Here is a 19440-nt window from a genome sequence, read left to right on the forward strand (position 1 = left end):
TGAGAGTCCGCCTGCTGATGCAGGGGATGCGGGTTCATGCCCCGGTCCGGGAAGATCCCACAAGCCGCAGAGCGGCTGGGCCCGTGAGCCATGGCCGCTGAGCCTGCGTGTCTGGAGCCTGTGCTCCGCAACGGGAGAGGCCACAACAGTGAGAGGCCCGCGTACCGCAAAAAAAAAAAAACAAAAACAGGAACACTGTAACCAAAGCAACAGCTGGCACTCAGCTAAAGGAACAGAGAGATAGCAAGACTGCTGTAAATATTGTGCCATAAAATAGCAAGCAATGTTCTCACGTTAACTAAGCTACAGTTAATAAGAGATGACCTCTGTGAGCATAAATACAGTATTAAATCAAAAGTCTGATAGGATTTTAAAAGCTTCATATAATTGAAATTAGAAATGGAAAAGGTGACAGAATTTGATTTAATTAGAAACAAAATGCAAAAATCACATAAATGTTCAAGACCAGGATGCCACTCTGCAAGGATCAAATAATCCTTGTATCACAAAGACTAATGATCACATTTTACATTTTCCCCTAATGAACTAATTCTTTAGCAGTTAAATTCTTTCTCTTTAGGTTTCATATATAAAAGAATACAATGAGCCAAGGGAAGGAAAAGGACAAATAAAAGAAGATAAAATTTCCTGCTGCTATTCTGCTATTTTGGTTATTAGGAGGTTTCAGGACTACAGTATTTCTTCAAGGTTTGATTAATAATCCATTTCATACTCAATTAAAATAAGACAAAAAATAAGTACCCCCAAAATCACATTAAAAGGGGGGAGTGATGGAGAAAGGTGGGGAGGGAGATGGAGATGGAAATGATCTACAAGTCCCCAACCCGGCTTCCCGAAAAACATAGAGGTTATAGTGAGAAAAATGCAAAGTCAGTTCAAGCAAAAATTCAAAGAACAGGTAACTTCCACTATATAGACAATCCTTACTGCTGGGGGGGAAAAATAAAAGCTTATTATTTTATTTTTTTATAGCACAGAAAGGATACAGATCTAAGAATTTTTATCACAAAGAAGATAATTCTTTAAACCACTACCTCCGAAGACTACGTATTTAATAAAATTAGGCTAGCTTTCAGGTAAATTTAAGACAATAAAAAACATAGCACCTTGGGCTTCCCTGGTGGCGCAGTGGTTGAGAGTCCACCTGCCCATGCAGGGGACATGGGTTCGTGCCCCGGTCCGGGAAGATCCCACATGCCACGGAGCGGCTAGGCCCGTGAGCCATGGCCGCTGAGCCTGCGCGTCTGGAGCCTGTGCTCCAAAACGGGAGAGGCCACAACAGTGAGAGGCCCGCATACGGCAAAAAAAAAAAAAAAAGCATAGCACCTTAATCATGCACAATAACTGAGGAATTCTAAGATCCAAATATTTTATTTCTCCAGAATAGTGTTAATAAATTCACAACATCTTATACATAACAAGTATATCATAGGCCAAAATATTTAAGGCAGTTTATAGTAACTGTGTGCCCTAACATGATACATACACTGGACACTTTTTTTGAATCTATGACATGTCTAAAACACTGAAGACTTAATGGAGCCCCATGGGAGATTACAAGTACTGAAGGAAGAGAGAATCGCATTAAATAACGTAATTTAAAGGCAAGAATTATATTAGCTACCTCGGTTGTGATCCAGAGCTTACCAGTGGCTTTTCTGATTCAATAGCATGGAGCCCACTAATGCTTGATATGTACTTCTCAGCTAACCTAATAAGATTATATCAGAACCTGTTAACAATCAGCAGTCAACAGTGCAAAACCCAAATGAAATTAAGAAACTAAGAAGAACATTTAATAGCGCAGTATGATCTTATCAACCAAAAATCACCTTTATTCTAGCCCTTTTTGAAAAGCAGCAGAAAAAAAGAAGAGCTATAAAAAGGCACGGGGAAAATGAGAGGAAAAAGAAAAAGAAGGAGACAAAAGAATGAAAGTGAACATGTATTGGAAGAGGAAGGTTCTACAAAAAAAAGAAGTAATAACACAAAGAGCCTAAAAAATGGAGAAGGTAAAGAGATGATCAATATACAGAAAAAGGTTCTTTTAACTTCCAAATTCTTTATAAAATGAACCTGGAGAGCATAGTCTATATGAATCTACAGTTTGGCATTAAGTAAAAGTTTTTAAATGATGCCAATACTTAGAATAATATGCCCATCCTATAAGGTAATAGCAGATAATATTTCAAGGACACTAAAAATGTGTTTAATAATAAAATGAATTTTATAGGAAAATAAAAGTAATCATGAGACATGAATGTTTCAAGCACCCAAATCTCACTCTGTCAATATAAATTTTTAACTTAAATGTATATATGTGGCTTACTTTTTTTTTTTTTTTTTTTTTTTTGCGGTACGCAGGCCTCTCACTGTTGTGGCCTCTCCCGTTACGGAGCACAGGTTCCGGACGCGCAGGCTCAGCGGCCATGGCTCACGGGCCCAGCCACTCCGTGGCATGTGGGATCCCCCTGGACTGGGGCACGAACCCGCATCCCCTGCCTCGGCAGGCGGACTCTCAACCATTACGCCACCAGGGAAGCCCATAGCTTACTTTTAAATAAAGCAATATAATAATTCTAGTCATTCTGTGCTTTACCAAAGATGTTTATGGCAGGCATTATTAGGTATTCCCTAAAATTCATTCCCTCCTTCTTTCTTATTACTAAAATCCTAATTTTCTCCAGGGGTGGCAGTGTGCACTGCAACAGGCAATAGTTCTTGAGTAGCTTAAGCCAATGTTTACAGTTCTGTTCCTCTTTCCAGATACTTGCTTTCATAGTCCTCCTGACAGTTGGGGTTACCATGAGACCCATATCTGGTCAATGAGACATAAGGATAGGTCCACTGGAGCAATATTGAAAAAGGATTTTGTAATGCTGCCTTTTGGCTGGCAGCTGGCACTGCCCCATCTCCACTCCGTGAACATGGATTAATGTCTGCAGTGTGACAGCTATCTTGTGACCATGACGTGACAAGCAAGGGGACACTAAGGAAGGCAGAATGGAAAGAAAGACCTGCATGCTTGTGAAGTAGCCTGAAACAATATTAGCACCACCCACATCCAGACAAATCCCTATCTATTTAAGCCACTGTTGGTCTAGCTTGTTGTTATAGCACTAGCAGTCGCATCCAGCACCAAACTGATTAAAACACAATATATAAAAATACATGAGCGGGTTTCCCTGGTGGCGCAGTGGTTGAGAGTCCGCCTGCCGATGCAAGGGACACGGGTTCGTGCCCCGGTCTGGGAAGATCCCACATGCCGCGGAGCAGCTAGGCCCGTGAGCCATGGCCACTGAGCCTGCGCGTCTGGCGCCCGTGCTCCGCAACGGGAGAGGCCACAACAGTGAGAGGCCTATGTACTGCAAAAAAAAAAAAAAAATACATGAGGGACTTCCCTGGTGGTCCAATGATTAAGACTTTGCCTTCCAATGCAGGGGGTGTGGGTTCGATCTCTGGTGGGGGAGCTAAGATCCCACATGCCTCGCAGCCAAAAAACCAAAACATAAAACAAAAGCAATATTGTAACAAATTCAGTAAAGACTTTAAAAATGGTCCACATCCAAAAAAAAAAAAAAATTCTAAAAATAAAAGAACGGAAACATGAATCTATAACAATACTTTAAAAAAGAAAAACAAAGGAGAACAAAAGTATGCCTCATTTGCTACCTTGGGTAGTGACTTATATAAACTCATTACTCTGTAAATTGGTAATAAAAAATGCAAAATTTAAACATTTATCCATCATTTTAAAAAGGAACTGCAGTTCAGGGTAACCAAATATCCTTAATTAATGAGTGAAAATTCTTCTTAACATAAGAATCACGGCTAGCAAATATAAACTAATAAGAAAAATAGAAAATGACTTTTTCACAATCTCTGTTGAAAAAAATAAAAAGATTTAGGCAAAAATCATCAACAGACATTAAAACCATTAGGAGAAAAACTGACAGAGAATTAATTATTCTCAAGGTGCCAAAATATATGCAAATTCACAATGAAGTAATTCAGTGAAGGAAAAAAATAATCTTTTTCAACAAAAGGTGCTCGAACAACTGAATATGTCTATGAGGAAAAAATGAACCTTACACTGTACATAAAAATTAAACTTAAAACATAAAATTATAAACTTCTAAAGGAAAACATAGGAGGAAAGCTTTCCAACTTTAGGGTAGGCAAAAATTTCTTATATAACATGCATATGAAAACATGGATAAACCGGCCTTTAGCAAAACTAAAAAATTTTGCTCTTCGTAAAAGATGATGTCTTTTGAAAAAAATTAATAAAGTTAATAAAAGCCTAGCAGGACTGATCAAGAAACAAGAAACAGCAACAAAGATACATTGTACAGAACAGGGAAATATAGCCATTATTTTGCAATACATTTAAATAGAGTATACTCTATAAAAATATTGAATCACTGTGTTGCATGCCTGAAACCAATATATTATAAATGAACTATACTTCAATTTTTAAAAAATTTTTAAAAAGAAACAAGAAACGATCCAAAATATAAAAATAAAAGACAATTTCAAGGGGGAAAACAAGGCAGCATTATTCCTAATAGCCAAAAACTGTAACCAACTGAATGTCCATCAACCTATCAAGACATAAACAAAGTGAGTAGATCCATAGGCTGGAACATTACTCAGCAGTAAAAAGGACTATCTGTACTTGCAACAACACAGATGAACCTAAATAAAATACTGTGCTAAATGAAAGAAGCTAAATATGTAAGATTACCTACTGCACGGTTCCATTTATATGACACTTTTAGAAAACAGCAACTCTATAGACAGAAAGCAAATCAGTGATTGCCTGGGTTTGGGGGTGGGAGGAAGAACTGACTGCAAACAGGAAGGAGGGAAATGTTTTGTGGTGATAGCAGTTAAAAAAAAATCTGGGTTGTGAGATGGTTGCACAAATGTATAAATTTAGTAAACTCATCAAACTATATGCTTAAATGCACAAATGTAAATTACACCTCAATAGCAATGCTAAAAGAAAAAAAGGCAAGCCATAGGATGGGAGGAAATATTTACAATTCACACTAATAACAAAAGACTGGTACCCAGAATACATTAAGAATTCTTACAAATCAATAAGAAGACAATAAAGTCTTTAAATGTTAGGCAAAGACCTTTCACTATTAGGCATTTGAAAAGTTGGTCACATAAGCAATCAAGAAAAGGCAAATTAAAACTACACTGAGAATCTACTATATCCCCATTAAAACGGCTAAAATTTAAAAGACTGACAACATCAAATTTTGGTGAGGATCTAGAGGAACAAAAATTCTAATCTACTGATATGGGAATGTGAAATGACAGAACCACTTTGGAACTAGCAGACTCTATAAAAAGTAAACATATTATTCTTTGCAAAAACCCAACCATTCTTTGCCTTAGGTATTTATTCAAGAAAAAGGAAACATGCTGAGACAAAGCCATGTATCTGCTCATAGCAGCTTTGTCTGCAGTATCCCTAAACTGGAAATAACCCAAATGCCTGTCAACAAGTGAACAGATAAATGTACTTCAATATAATGTAATGCTAACTACCAATAAAAATATGACCAAACTACCAATATACAGAACATGAATCAATCTCAAAATAACTATGTTGAATGGATAGAGCCACACACAAGAAAGAACACACTGTATGACTCCAATTATATAAAAGTATGGACAATGCAAATTAATCCATAGTGATGCAAAGTGGTTGCCTGGTTCTTCATTTTTTTCCAAACTACAAAATAAAAATTTTAGTATTTACTACTCTAATAAAAAGCCAACATAAGATTATCTAAATTGAGTAAAATAAAATAGAGTTAACCAAGTACAAAAGTTCTGAATTTTTGAGAAACGGAAAACAACTTACACATAGATTAAAGAGTGATTACCAAATTTTAACCAAAGAGTAGTGACAGAATTCTATATGACATACAATGGAAATTCAGTCAGTTGATGAAAAAATTTTTCACAGTTCAGTGACCTGAAAAACTATGGAAAGCAATAACACCAAAAGACCTTAAGGCTGAAAGCAGACAGTTAATTAGATGTGAATCTACACTGCAAGATAGCAATAAAATAACGAAGCAACCAATGTTACTGTGGATTGTTCATGAAAGAGACTATGTCAAAGAAAAAGAAAATAACATGACTGGGGCTTCTCTGGTGGCACAGTGGTTAAGAATCCGCCTGCCAATGCAGGGGACGCGGGTTTGAGCCCTAGTCCGGGAAGATCTCACATGCCATGGAGCAACTAAGCCCATGTGCCACAACTACTGAGCCGCGCTCTAGAGCCCGCGAGCCACAACTACTGAGCCCACAAGCCACAACTACTGAGCCCACGAGCCACAACTACTAAGCCCGTGTGCCACAACTACTGAAGCCCACGTGCCTAGAGCCCATGCTCTGCAACAAGAGAAGCCACCGTAATGAGAAGCCCGTGCACTGCAACGAAGAGTAGCCCCCGCTTGCCACAAGTAGAGAAAGCCTGCGCGCAGCAACGAAGACCCAACATAGCCAAAAATAAAATAAATTAATTTTAAAAAGAGGAAAGAAAATAACATGACTGTATAATATAGAAACAAGAAAAATATTACCACTTTACATTTGGCATAAAACAAAAACACAGAGAAACACCATATGATAATTAAAATATTGCAAAAGAGGAGATGGTGCTGGGAGGAAGAAAAGATGGAAGGAAGGAAAATGGTAAAGCGCCCACCATGAAGAAAATACAACCATTTAAAGCACACATTTAATGTCCTTAAAGGGCAAGATAGCAAATATTTTAGGCTTTGGCGGCCACATAGTATACATATGGTCTCTGCTGTATACTGCTCTTTCGATTTTTTTCCCCCAACCATATAAAAATGTAAAAACAATTAGTACTTGAGCCATACAGAAACAGTCCACAGACTGTACTTTTGCCAATCCTTGATTTAGAATGTTAAATAACAGTTCAAATTAATTCCCACTCAAAAAAATATTAAAAAAATAGTAAGCACATGCTAAACAAGACTAATTAAGCTTTAGGGAAAACATTTAGATGATCAGTTTAAAATCTAAGGAAAGCTAACAGTGATAAGAGCAAACAGATGAGGGGCAGGTGGCAAATTATCCACTGAGGCTGGTAAAATAAAGACAACACATGAAACGTTTAGATCTGTGGAACTTGAAGAGCTCTTACTATAATCACCCTTTACATATTTTTTAATTGAGGTATAATTTACATACAACATTATATTAGTTTCAGGTATATAACATAATGATTTGATATTTGTATATATTTTAAAATGACTACCACAATAAGTCTAGTTAACATCTTTCACCACACATTGCTACAAAAATGTTTTTTCTTGTGGTGAGCACATTTAAGATCTATTCTCTTAGCAACTTTCAAACATACAACACAGTACTATTAACTATAGTTGCCATGCTGTACATTATATCCTCATGACTTATTTATTTTATAACTAGAAGTTTGTATCTTTTGGCCCCCTTCACCCATCTCACCCATCCCCTGAAAGTATTTATTGCGTGTCAGGAAAAATGCTTCGTACAGGAGTTGAAAAATTACTGGAACTTTATATTTAGTAAATGCAAAAACACTGGGAACAAATATACAAAAGGAGTTTCTGTAGATTCAAATGATGAGATCTATTGTAGAATTCATGAGACCAGCCAGGAAAACTAGCAGCTAACAATAGGAAAGCTAGACCTCTTAAAGCAGATATTCAGCTTGACAAATCAACTGATATTGAGTCTACTATTGGTGTTTGTTGGGCACACAGAGAAGAAAAGGATCACAAAAGACTTGCTGCATGCTGAACCCTACCATAACTAATCAACAGAGTCAACTTAGCCAGGAAGTCCCTTTTGAAGTTTGAGAAAATGCTTAACTTCCATAAATCTTCAACACAACACATTTGAATTGGTACCCTCTCTGTGCTAAAAACAATTCAGAATTTTTAACTACAAAAGTAAAAAGGGTTCATAACATCATAATCACTTCCTGTATGCTATGTAGACATTTATTTAGTGAACTTCAATTCTACTTTGTCATCTTAGAGAGACTCTGTCTAGATCATGCTATCATGGTACTTTTAGCTGACAACTGATAAGCACCTGTACTCTGTGTGGACCTGACAGAGGAGGCTTTCTGACTTAGGGAAAAGGCAGGTTCGTGGATGTTTGCCTCCCAGTACTGACAACAATTACAACAGGGGAAATTACAGTCCAGCACAGAGCTGAAAGACCCTCTTCCTTGACTTTTAAAGACATATAAGCACATCATCTTCCTCCATCCTGGAACCTCCAGAAAGCCCAGCACTTGTTTATTGGAAAAGCTTATAATTCACAAGTTAAAGCCATCTTTCTAATTAAAATGTAATCATTTCACTGTGGGGGCCTGGTATCTATGGTGATGCAGGAACTCATCCAGATCAAAATCTCTGTCACCTATTTTTGAAAGCTAGTTACAGCTTGAGGTAATGGAGTCTGTTGTGATCTTGAAAATACTGTAAGGTTCTCTCTTTCTTTGTCTGGCTTCTTTCAATGAAAGATTCTCAGGATCAGCAAAAAAGAGAAATAGGAATCAAGGAAGAGCTGCAGATGGTCCCAATGTTTGGGACAAATACTGCCTGTCGAATTGACGAATGTTTTTCTAATGTGATGATAATGGTATGCTTCACCAGAAGATGAACTCTGGGTCATCAATCCTTCCAAACATTGTGTAAAGAAAGTAGCAGTGGTATCACTACAAACCTTTTCCATATAAACTTAATAAGGCTTTGTGAAGTCAGAAGTTTACTTATAATTTTCTACTGTAAGAAGAAAAAACAGTTCCTTAGTATCTAAATAATTATTTAGTTTACGTCTTCCAAGACATAAATTTTGTAAAACTGTAGTGGAGACTTTGTAAGGCTACAAAAGCTATTAAAACCTACAAATGAATACAGCACATTTAAGCAATTAACTAGGGAAAAAACAGTAATGATCAAAAACAAGTTATCTGCATTTATTTAAAAATTTTTGGTTTTGGAAAAAGAATGCTACAAAAAGAAATTACACTCATTTTCTTTTAGTAAATTTAAGTTTTACAATTAATTGATATTGAAAATGACGGTCCCAACTATATACTCAGTAAAAGAAGATCACTAATATTTTTGAGAAACCAAATTAATGTCAGAAGTTGATTACTAAATTCAAGTAAGGACATGTTAATTTTTCAAAAGTTCCTTGTGTACTGAACATCTCTATTCAGGTTATGAGCCTATAAACTATGAAACTGTGTAATATTTCATGAATGCAATATTACTTCAAAATTAAAATGCTACTGTTTTAGTCTATATATATAATAAATATTAACAATATATTTAACTATTTCAATTATTTCTTATAAATGGGAGAATATATTTCGAGAAGCAAATAGATATAAGCTGCAGCATCTGTTTTAATGGGAAGTGGAAAGAGTATTCCAGGCATAAAAAGAACATGAAAGCCCTAAAGGAGGAAGGAAAATGGGCATGTGAAAAACTAAAAGAAAGCTTGTGAGACTGAGAAATAGAGAACACAGGGGAGAGTGGCATAAAAGGTGTATATTTACATGTTGATGAGAAGAAACAAAGTAAAAGACACAGGATGAAGATATGAGAGACAGAAATATAAACAAGATAAGAAAACGGGATCCAGCGTACAGGTGATGTGAGAGGCACCTCTGTGAAGCAGAAATTAAGGGCATCCGCCTTAGTTGGCATGTGGGGTGAGAGGGTAAGGTTAGTGGAAAGTGGAGAGTCTAAAACAGTCATTTCAGAGAATGGAAAAAAGAAAGATGGCCAGAGAAACATAAAAATTTTGAGGAACTGGTTAAGATTAGTCATCACATGGAAGCTTCCCAAAGAAATTTTAACACTTTAAAAATTCCTTTCTCAATATAAATTGCTTCACAAATTGTCAAATGATTTAAAATGTAATTATTTAACAAAATTAGAATAAACTGCTTGGTTCTATTGAAGAAAGGGGGGTAGCAAGCACTCCAGACCATGACTCTACTGCTTGCTAGCTGAGTAATCTACAGCTAATTTCTTAACCTTTCCAGGCCTTTGTTTCCTTAACTATAAAAAGTGGATAATTATATCTTCCTCACATATTTGTCACTGTGACTGAGATAACAAATGTAACGTGACTAACACAAAATCCTGGCAGAGAGGAGGCATTCAGTAAAGGTTAGTTTCATCCTTAATTCCCAAACTGCCTGCTGACACAGCTGGATGACACCTCTGACTTGTTGCTTTCTAAGAGGAAAAGGAAAGAGGCTCCAAAACACAGGCTCTTTCCACTAAAACATCCTGCTTCCCAAGAACATTATCTCAGGGACATCATTACTGATAAGGGTTTAATCTCCTCAGCTCTGCAAAGACAGAAACCTGACTTTGTGAAAATAACGCACAGTACCCAGGTCTGAGGGAGACAGACACACATGACTAAATTCAGAAATAAATGATGTCATAAACACGAATATCAATTTACACATGATAAATATTGTTAAAATTGTGAAGTGAACCAGAATGTTAATATTGGCAAATCTCCCTTTTGGAAAATTATGGAGGAAGCCAAATTATACTCAGAAGGTTACGTTATACCTATGGAATTTAACGAGACTAAGGAATTGGAAAATATTAATGGCTAATGTCAACAAACTATGATAATATATGCAGCCTTACAGAGACAATATTCCCATCCACTGAGCAGAATCTACTTTACTCTAAACCAGCCTGAAACATACAACAAAATTAAAGCTCCCTGGTTCTACGCAGACCATTTCACACTTACCCATGTAGACACACAATATTTTAGATTTTTTTCTTCTTTACCTTTCTAACAATTTCATAGATTACATACCGGCCACTGGCTAAACAACAACAGTCACCAACTTAAATAATCTTTTGACTAACTTTAGAGTCTGAAAATATAACAACACTATCAATATTTAGGGAATATTCGTTCCTTAAAAGTTTAACAGTTTAATTTCACTATGAGTTAAAAACTGAAGCAAAGTCATATTTGACAACTATTAAAATGTACACATGGGACTTCCCTGGTGGCGCAGTGGTTAAGAATCTGCCTGCCAATGCAGGGGACACAAGTTCCATCCCTGATCTGGGAAGATCCCACCTGCCGCGGAGCACCTAAGCCTGTGCGCCACAACTACTGAGCACGCGTGCCACAACTACTGAAACCCGCGCACCTAGAGCCCGTGCTCCGCAAAAAGAGAAGCCACTGCAATGAGAAGCCCGCACACCACAACGAAGAGCAGCCCCCACTCGCCGCACTAGAGAAAGCCTGCGCGCAGCAGCGAAGACCCAACACAGCCAAATAAAATAAAATAAATAAATTTATATTAAAAAAATGTACACAAAATAGCAACATACCTAAAATAAGTTTGCTTAGGCACAACTATCCTAGAAAATATTTTCCCACTTTAAATATATGAGAATACAATAAAAAATAAGCCTTTAAAAGTAACCACTTCTTTGTGTTAAAATCCCCCATCTCTATTAAAAATAGTATTTTAGTTCTACAAACTGTGATATTGTCTCCTTTCTGCCATTATTAGTTTTCATTTCCATGACTCTAAAATACAGTAAACTATTAAGAATTGCATAAATTAAAGATATATGCATACATATACATACATACATAGCAATAAAAACTTCACAGGTAAAAAAATACTAAACAGTATTTATGAAGTTTTAAATCTCTAATGTAGTGATAATAGGAACATTAGACAAATACAAAAATCTTGTGATGCTGCACTTTCTGAAATGTTACTTGTTTCCTTTCCTGCAACTAAATGAGCTGGGCTAAAGCCATTTTCTATAGAAATATTCATGTTAATTCAAAATTGACTTGGAATTCCTTAAATATTTCTTTGAGAATAAAATTTCCTCTATTATTTGATGTAGACAAGTATCTTATTTTTAAACAGTATAAGCATTTTATCTTCACAGTGAGACTGCGAGTTAAAACATGATTGGCAGCAGATAAAACTAAACTCTAGCATTAGAATAAAAGCTACCTTTGGGAAAGAAAGAGAGAGGAGTGATTGTGAGAGGGAGTGAAGAGACTCCAGGAATGCTGGTAACGTCCTATTTCTTGACCTGGGTTTTAATTTCACAGGTGTGTTCACACTGCGATATTTCATTCTACGTGTATGTCTATAATTTGTTCACTTTTCATTATATATATGATAATCAACTTTAAAAATTCATTCAAAACAGTAACTGACATTCAGTTATTTTTAATTACAACAGTTAAGAACTGGAAGTCAAATAAATACCTTCCTGATTCAGAGACTACTTAAAGAACTGAATATTTATAAAACTGTTTTTGTCCAATACAAATGCACAAAATGAAATTCCTGGTTTAAAGAATATGAATTTTAAAATGGATACTAATAATGGTATTTGGGTCCAGTACAAATGGAGAAAATATCTGGGTGCAATACAAATGTAGAAAAACTGAGATTTATATCTAATTTGTTGATTCTACTACATCAACACCTCTAGGTTTCTTGTAATTCAGAAAATTAAGCATCAGGAAAATGATATCTTAGGAGAAATCTCGAGTCAATTTCTAAAAAAAAAATTCTGGCACAGTGATTATTCAGGGTGCAAGGTTCTGGGGTTAGAGTACTTAATGTTTGCCAGACTACATCATTTATTGGATGTGTGATCTTCGACCAATTATTTAAGCTCTCAGTTTCCCCATTTGTAAAATGGAAATAGCAGTAATACCATCCTTACTGGGTTGCTGAAAAGCTTAAATGAGTACCAGTGACTTGGACAAAGGAAGCCTACGCAACATCTGTTAACTATCTATCTACATATACACATTATATTAAAATATATTTCATATTATATACATTTTACATTAGAAATCTTAGAATCCATTTTCAGTAGAATTAAGTAAATATATATTTAAAAAATTTTCCTTGTACTTATTTTATGCCCTACTCTCCAATTCAAATTGTAGACATAGTTCTTCAGTGATAAAATAAGGATATACATTACTTTTTTCAACACAAAATCAAATGTTCATCTGTATTATGACACATTTTTCACATTAAAAAAGTGACATTATTTGTATTACCTGAGTCTCCACACCCTGCTCCAGGAGGCGCTTAGCTTGATTTTCCACTTCAAGTCGAGCTCTCGCAACAAAAAGTAGATCATTTTCTATTACTTCTATTCCAGCAAGATCTATTCCTTGAGAAAGATAATCTATTTAAAAAAATACACACATTTAAATATTTCAATATTGAATAAATATCAAGGTATCAAAACATCATGTCTAACTTCTTTGAAATATTATAGAATTGCTGTTGAACACTATTCCCTTTCAAAATCTGTATTTTAAAAAACATTGTTACCCAAACATTTTCTACTTAATAAGTAACTTTACTCTGGAGCAAAAAGTTCCAAACATTACAGAGTTGGTAAAGCAAGAGTAGAATTATGATTATTATAAATTCAAAGTAATGTCAACAAGTTACCAAAAAAATGTGCCAAATTTAATATAAAGATAGATCCTGATGATCTTAGAAATTTCTCAAGTTGCAGGACAGTTTTAAAAATTATTCTATAATAAAAAAACTTTTGAAACAAATGTCCACCACTTGGACAATGATAAATTAATTATGAAAAAACTTTAGCACGCTACCACTTTACATGATCACACAATAGATCTAATTTACTTACTTCCATTGAAGGATTTTCATGATATGACTGAATGAAAAAAATTACACAAAGAACTTAACTCCATTTATATAATTACATATAAAATATGATTATATACTATATAATTCTATAAACTTTATTTTCTATAAGTAGAATTATAGAATTTAGTTTACAGAATTATAACTCTATTCATAGAATTATACATATTCTACTTAGAGAATTATATACACAGAGCAAGAAGTGTGAAAAGGTATCCACCAAGAAGTTAACAACAGTTGTCTCTGCACATTTAGATTTTGAGAAATGTATTTAATGGCTTAATCTTAGACATATCTGAGATAACTAAAATGCTACAAATGAAGGTCAAGGTTTCATTATCCATCTTAGACACAGTTCTAAAAAACGTATTTTCTATTTTAACAAGAAAAATTGTTTCTAAAAAACAAAAATGATTTAGATAGAAGATGACTGTTTTCCAGTTACTCAACAGAATATCAAGTGTGTTTTTCACTATATTCTCTAATTAGAATTTTTAAATTTTAAGTCTTAAAATATATCCCTAGCACTTACATATTGTCATATTTTTCTTCAGCTGGGTCACAGCGCACTGCCTAGGTGAAACTACATTAAAGCATCCAGTACAATGCTAACTAACCACTTAGCACTCAAATATCTGCTGATTGCACACAGTATAGTTAGTTCTACACTAGAGGACAGAAGGAAACAATGTAAAGGGCATCTAATAGTGGTTATTGCCAACTGTCCTTCAACCATAAGCATTTTTAAATGTGTCTATCTAAAGGGACTTACAGCTTTCTACAGTGGGAAGAGTACTGAAAATGCCTTTAAATCATTTGAGTTTACATTCAGCCTCATAATTTACTCACTAGGTGATCATAATCATGTGATATACCCTGAGTCTCAATTTTTTTCATCTGTAAAATGACAATAATTTATAATTCACACCCTACATAACTCTTATCATCAGAATCAAAATAAATTCATGAATACCAAAGTACTTTATACACCAATCTATCATGTAAATGTAGGGTGGATTATAATCCAGAGAAAATCTTTTTAATCTGATTTTTAAATTTTACTTTTCAGAAAATTTTGAGAAAATTATGTTTAACCTAAGTTGTGGTAATGATCAAGACCTAAACTGACATTTCTCTGAAGACATACACGTGGCCAACAGGCACATGAAAAGATGTTCAACACCACTAATTATTAAAGAAATGCAAATCAGCAACACAATGAGGTATCACCTCACACTAGTCAGAATAGCTATCATCAAAAAGTCTACAAATATTAAAGGCTGGAGACGGTGTGGACAAAAGGGAACCCTCCTACACTGTTGGTGGGAATGTAAACTGGTGCAGCCACTATGAAGAACCGTATGGATATTACTTAAAAAGCTAAAAACAGACTCACTATATGACCCAGCAATTCTACTCCGGGCACATATCCAGAAAAAACTGTAATTCAAAAAGATAGATGCACCCCAATGTTCAGAGAAGCACTATTTACAATAGCCAAGACATGGAAGCAACCTAAATGTCCGTCAACAGATGAATGGATAAAGAAGATGTGGTATATATAAACAATTTCAGCCATAAAAAAGAAATAATGCCATTTGCAGTAACATGGATGGACCTAGAGATTATCATACTAAGTGAAGTAAGTCACACAGAGAAAGACAAATATCACATGGTATCACTTATATGTGGAATCTAAAAAAAAGATACAAATGAACTTACTTCCAAAACAAAAATAGACTCACAGACATAGAAAACAAACTTATGGTTACCAAAGGGAAAAGTGGGGGGATAAATTAGGAATTTGGGATTAACAGATACACACTACTGTATATAAAATAGATAAAAAGATGCTACCGTATAGTGCAGGAAACTACATTCAATATCTTGTAATAACCTATAATGGAAAAGAAACTGAAAAAGAATATATATATATATATGTATGTGTATAACTGAATCACTATGCTGTACACCTGAACCACTGTAAATCAACTATACTCCAATAAAATGTTTAATACAATTAAATTTAAAAATTAAAAACAATTTTTCAAGAGGATGGGTAAGATAAACAAATTTTTTTTTTTTTTTTTGGTCAAATGTACTCCATTTTGAAATTTAAGATACTAAAAAATACATTCTGATTTCCCCCACTTTCACTGTCCTGGTCTCAAATCACTAAAAGTTTAGAATAAACTTCTTACACTTTGCCCCAAGCAGTCACTTGATCTCAGTGATTGATTACTGCATTATTTCCTAGGATTGCCCTTTTTTTTCCCTTTAGTCTTCAAACTAAACCTCAATGGCATAAAAATTATTTATAACTAAAATACATGGGCTTCCCTGGTGGTGCAGTGGTTGAGAATCGCCTGCCAATGCAGCGGACATGGGTTCGAGCCCTGGTCCGGGAAGATCCCACATGCCGTGGAGCAACTAAGCCCGTGCGCCACAACTACTGAGCCCGCACTCTAGAGCCCACAAGCCACAGCTACTGAAGCCCGCACGCCTAGAGCCCGTGCTCCGCAACAAGAGAAGCCACCGCAATGAGAAGCCCGTGCACCGCAACGAAGAGTAGCCCCGGCTCGCCGCTACTAGAGAAAAGCCCGTGGGCAGCAACGAAGACCCAACGCAGCCAAAAATAAATAAATACATTTATTAAAAATAAAATAAATTAATTAATTTAATTAAATTTAAAAATTACATGCCAATCATTTTCATAGGCTTTCAATGTTCTAGTTGTTACTACACATGGCTACCAGAATAAACGTTCTCATCATATTCCTCTCCCATTCATGGAATCTACTGCTTCCTGTTGACTAATGTTACCTCCTTCCACAAATCCTCCTTTGTGATACAAATTCCCCTTAAGATTTCAAAATCCTCACTGCCTCTTCCTTTACTAGCATCCTCCTCTATTTAGAAAAAAAAAACAAAAAGAAGAGTAATTATAGTGTGCTAAGTGACTCAGCTATGCATTTACTTTTCACAATAATGTTAGCACTACATTATTTATTGGGGATAAAAGAGATGAGGGAAGAGTACAGGTGTGAAGTTGGGATGGTGTTGGAAGTTGGAAAAAATGAAGGAGACTAAATCTTCATGCTTCAAAGTGGGAAGCCAAAGAAGTTAAAAATTACGAATTGGAAATACAGGCAGGTGATTTAGAGCTATGGAGCTAAATATCAAAAGAATCAGCAAAAATGGTGAAAATGGTGGCCTCTAGGGAAAAGTAAACGGGGCAGAAAAAAGGGCAGGGACTTGCTATTTTTAAGAATAAACTTTGGATAACTACTTGAATATGTTATACATGCATACTTTCATAACAAATAAAACCAAATTAAAGAGTACATGGGAAGTCAAAATAATATAAAAATTAAAATAAGGTGGCTAACTAATAAAAAATTTGTATCCTCTAAATCAATGATTCTCTTTCTAAAATAAGTAATATTTAAAAAGAAGAAAAAAGTGAATATATTTGGAAAGATATTTTCTACAATGTTAATTGTAACAGTAAATACATACATACATACATATAAATATATGTATGTATATGTGTATGTTATGTATATGTTGTATGTGTGTGTGTGTGTGTATATATATATATAAAGAGAAACATTGTAAATGAGAAGAAAACACTTTGGAAATCAATTTGGATAATCTAATAAGATTTCATATGAATATCCCTATGACCAAAATATGCCACTCCTAGGCACATAACTCAGAGAAATTCTCATATTTGTATATTGGAAGACGTATACAAGAATGTTCATAAAAGCACTGTAAAAAACAAAACAAATCTGTATATAACTGAAATGACCATCAACTGGAGAACAGATAAAAATATATTCCTTCAAAATACTACTACAGAAGAGTAAAAACAAACAATGACAAGTATACACATCAATAATGACGTCTCTCAATAACAATGTTAAGGAAGAACAAGTTTCAGAAGAATACACACAGCAAGAGGTAATTTATATTAAGACATGTATAATTAAACAATATATTATTTAGGGACACATATAAACAATAACAACCTTTAGAAAAGTTATAGAGATAGGTGATACCACACGCTTATAATATTCTAAAACTTAAACTTGGTAGGTAGTATTTGTAGTTTACACATGTTAAAAATGTTTCTGCATTTTTATATTTTTCCATTAAATATTAAATAAGTATGAACCAATGGCACAGATTATAGTATTATAAACAAGGACATTACAAGAGTTATAACTGTATTTCACGTGTTCAAAACAGAAAAGACTAAACATGTTAGTAAAGACATGGGTAATAAAGTAAGGCACAAATCGAACTTCTAGAGATAAGAAGTACAAACGCTAGATGGGATTAATGGCATATGAGCCACTGTAGGAAAAACAGAATACGCTGTCTAATGAAAAAGAGTTTCATGCTAGGATTATTAACTGGTAACTGAATAAAGGCTTTTCTTTTCCTTTTGAAAATATCATGCTCGAGCTTCCCTGGTGGTAGAGTGGTTGAGAGTCCGCCTGCCAATGCAGGGGACACGGGTTCGCGCCCCGGTCCGGGAAGATCCCACATGCCGCGGAGCGGCTGGGCCCGTGAGCCATGGCCGCTGAACCTGCGCGTCCGGAGCCTGTGCTCCGCAACGGGAGAGGCCACAACAGTGAGAGGCCTGCGTACCGCAAAAAAAATAAAAAAGTAAAATAAAGAAGGGAAGGGCTTCCCTGGTGGCGCAGTGGTTGAGAGTCTGCCTGGCGATGCAGCGGACACGAGTTTGTGCCCCGGTCCGGGAAGATCCCACATGCCACGGAGCGGCGGGGCCCGTGAGCCATGGCCGCTGAACCTGCGCGTCCGGAGCCTGTGCTCCGCAACGGGAGAGGCCACAACAGTGAGAGGCCTGCGTACCGCAAAAAGTAAAAAAAATATATATCATGCTCATTTTTGAAAATCAGAAAAATACTTCAAAGAAGGGAAATTATATAACCCACAACACAGAGGCAACAACTGCCAAGTGGATTATTGGAATACATGTGAATATGTCTCACAAATTTGTGAATCTTCAAATTCTCAAGTAGTTCCAAAACAGCATATATCCTCCCTCTAGATATTTATGTGAGAAAGAGCAGAAAAAGCAAAAACTGACATACAGGGACTGGGCAGCTGGCTACACTGAAGAAAGTGACTCCCTCCTACACACTGACTTTGCAAAGAGCACAATGCAGATAAGCGCCTCAGAGAAATCTCAAGCAACCTTCAGATATTCCTAAAATACTCAAAATCTTGTTTGTATCTACTATATTCCTTTAAATTCTTACCCTACTTTTTAAACTACCCACGAGTTATTTTGTTTATGTTTTTATCTGTAATTATACTTATTTACAATGTCTTCTTTATTAACAATGTTATAAGCATTCACCCATACTATGATAGTACTTATAAATATGTTTTTGACAGTATTTCATCAAATAAATGAACAAAAATTACTTAACCATCTGCCTAAATGGAATATTTATCATAAATACATATAAGAATTTTAAATACCTATAATTATTTCCTTGGGAAACAAAGCAGAATTACCAGATCAAAGTAACAATTTTAAGCTTATTGATACAAATTATCAAACTACTTTTCAAAATGACTATACTACTTTA

At 35.3% G+C, this 19440-nt stretch overlaps 1 protein-coding gene across 2 annotated transcripts in view; it reads right to left on the reverse strand.

Moving 5' to 3' along the window:
* Positions 1–19440, reverse strand: part of COG5 (component of oligomeric golgi complex 5) — a 285705-nt gene that overhangs the window by 138852 nt on the left and 127413 nt on the right. For both annotated transcript variants that reach the window (XM_030834402.3, XM_030834401.3), the window contains exon 7: positions 13186–13316. In XM_030834402.3, coding sequence (XP_030690262.1) covers positions 13186–13316 — 131 coding nt within the window. The remainder of the gene's footprint in view (positions 1–13185; positions 13317–19440) is intronic.

This window comes from Globicephala melas, chromosome 9, assembly GCF_963455315.2.
Source record: "Globicephala melas chromosome 9, mGloMel1.2, whole genome shotgun sequence".
In the NCBI taxonomy this organism is placed as follows: Eukaryota; Metazoa; Chordata; class Mammalia; order Artiodactyla; family Delphinidae; genus Globicephala; species Globicephala melas.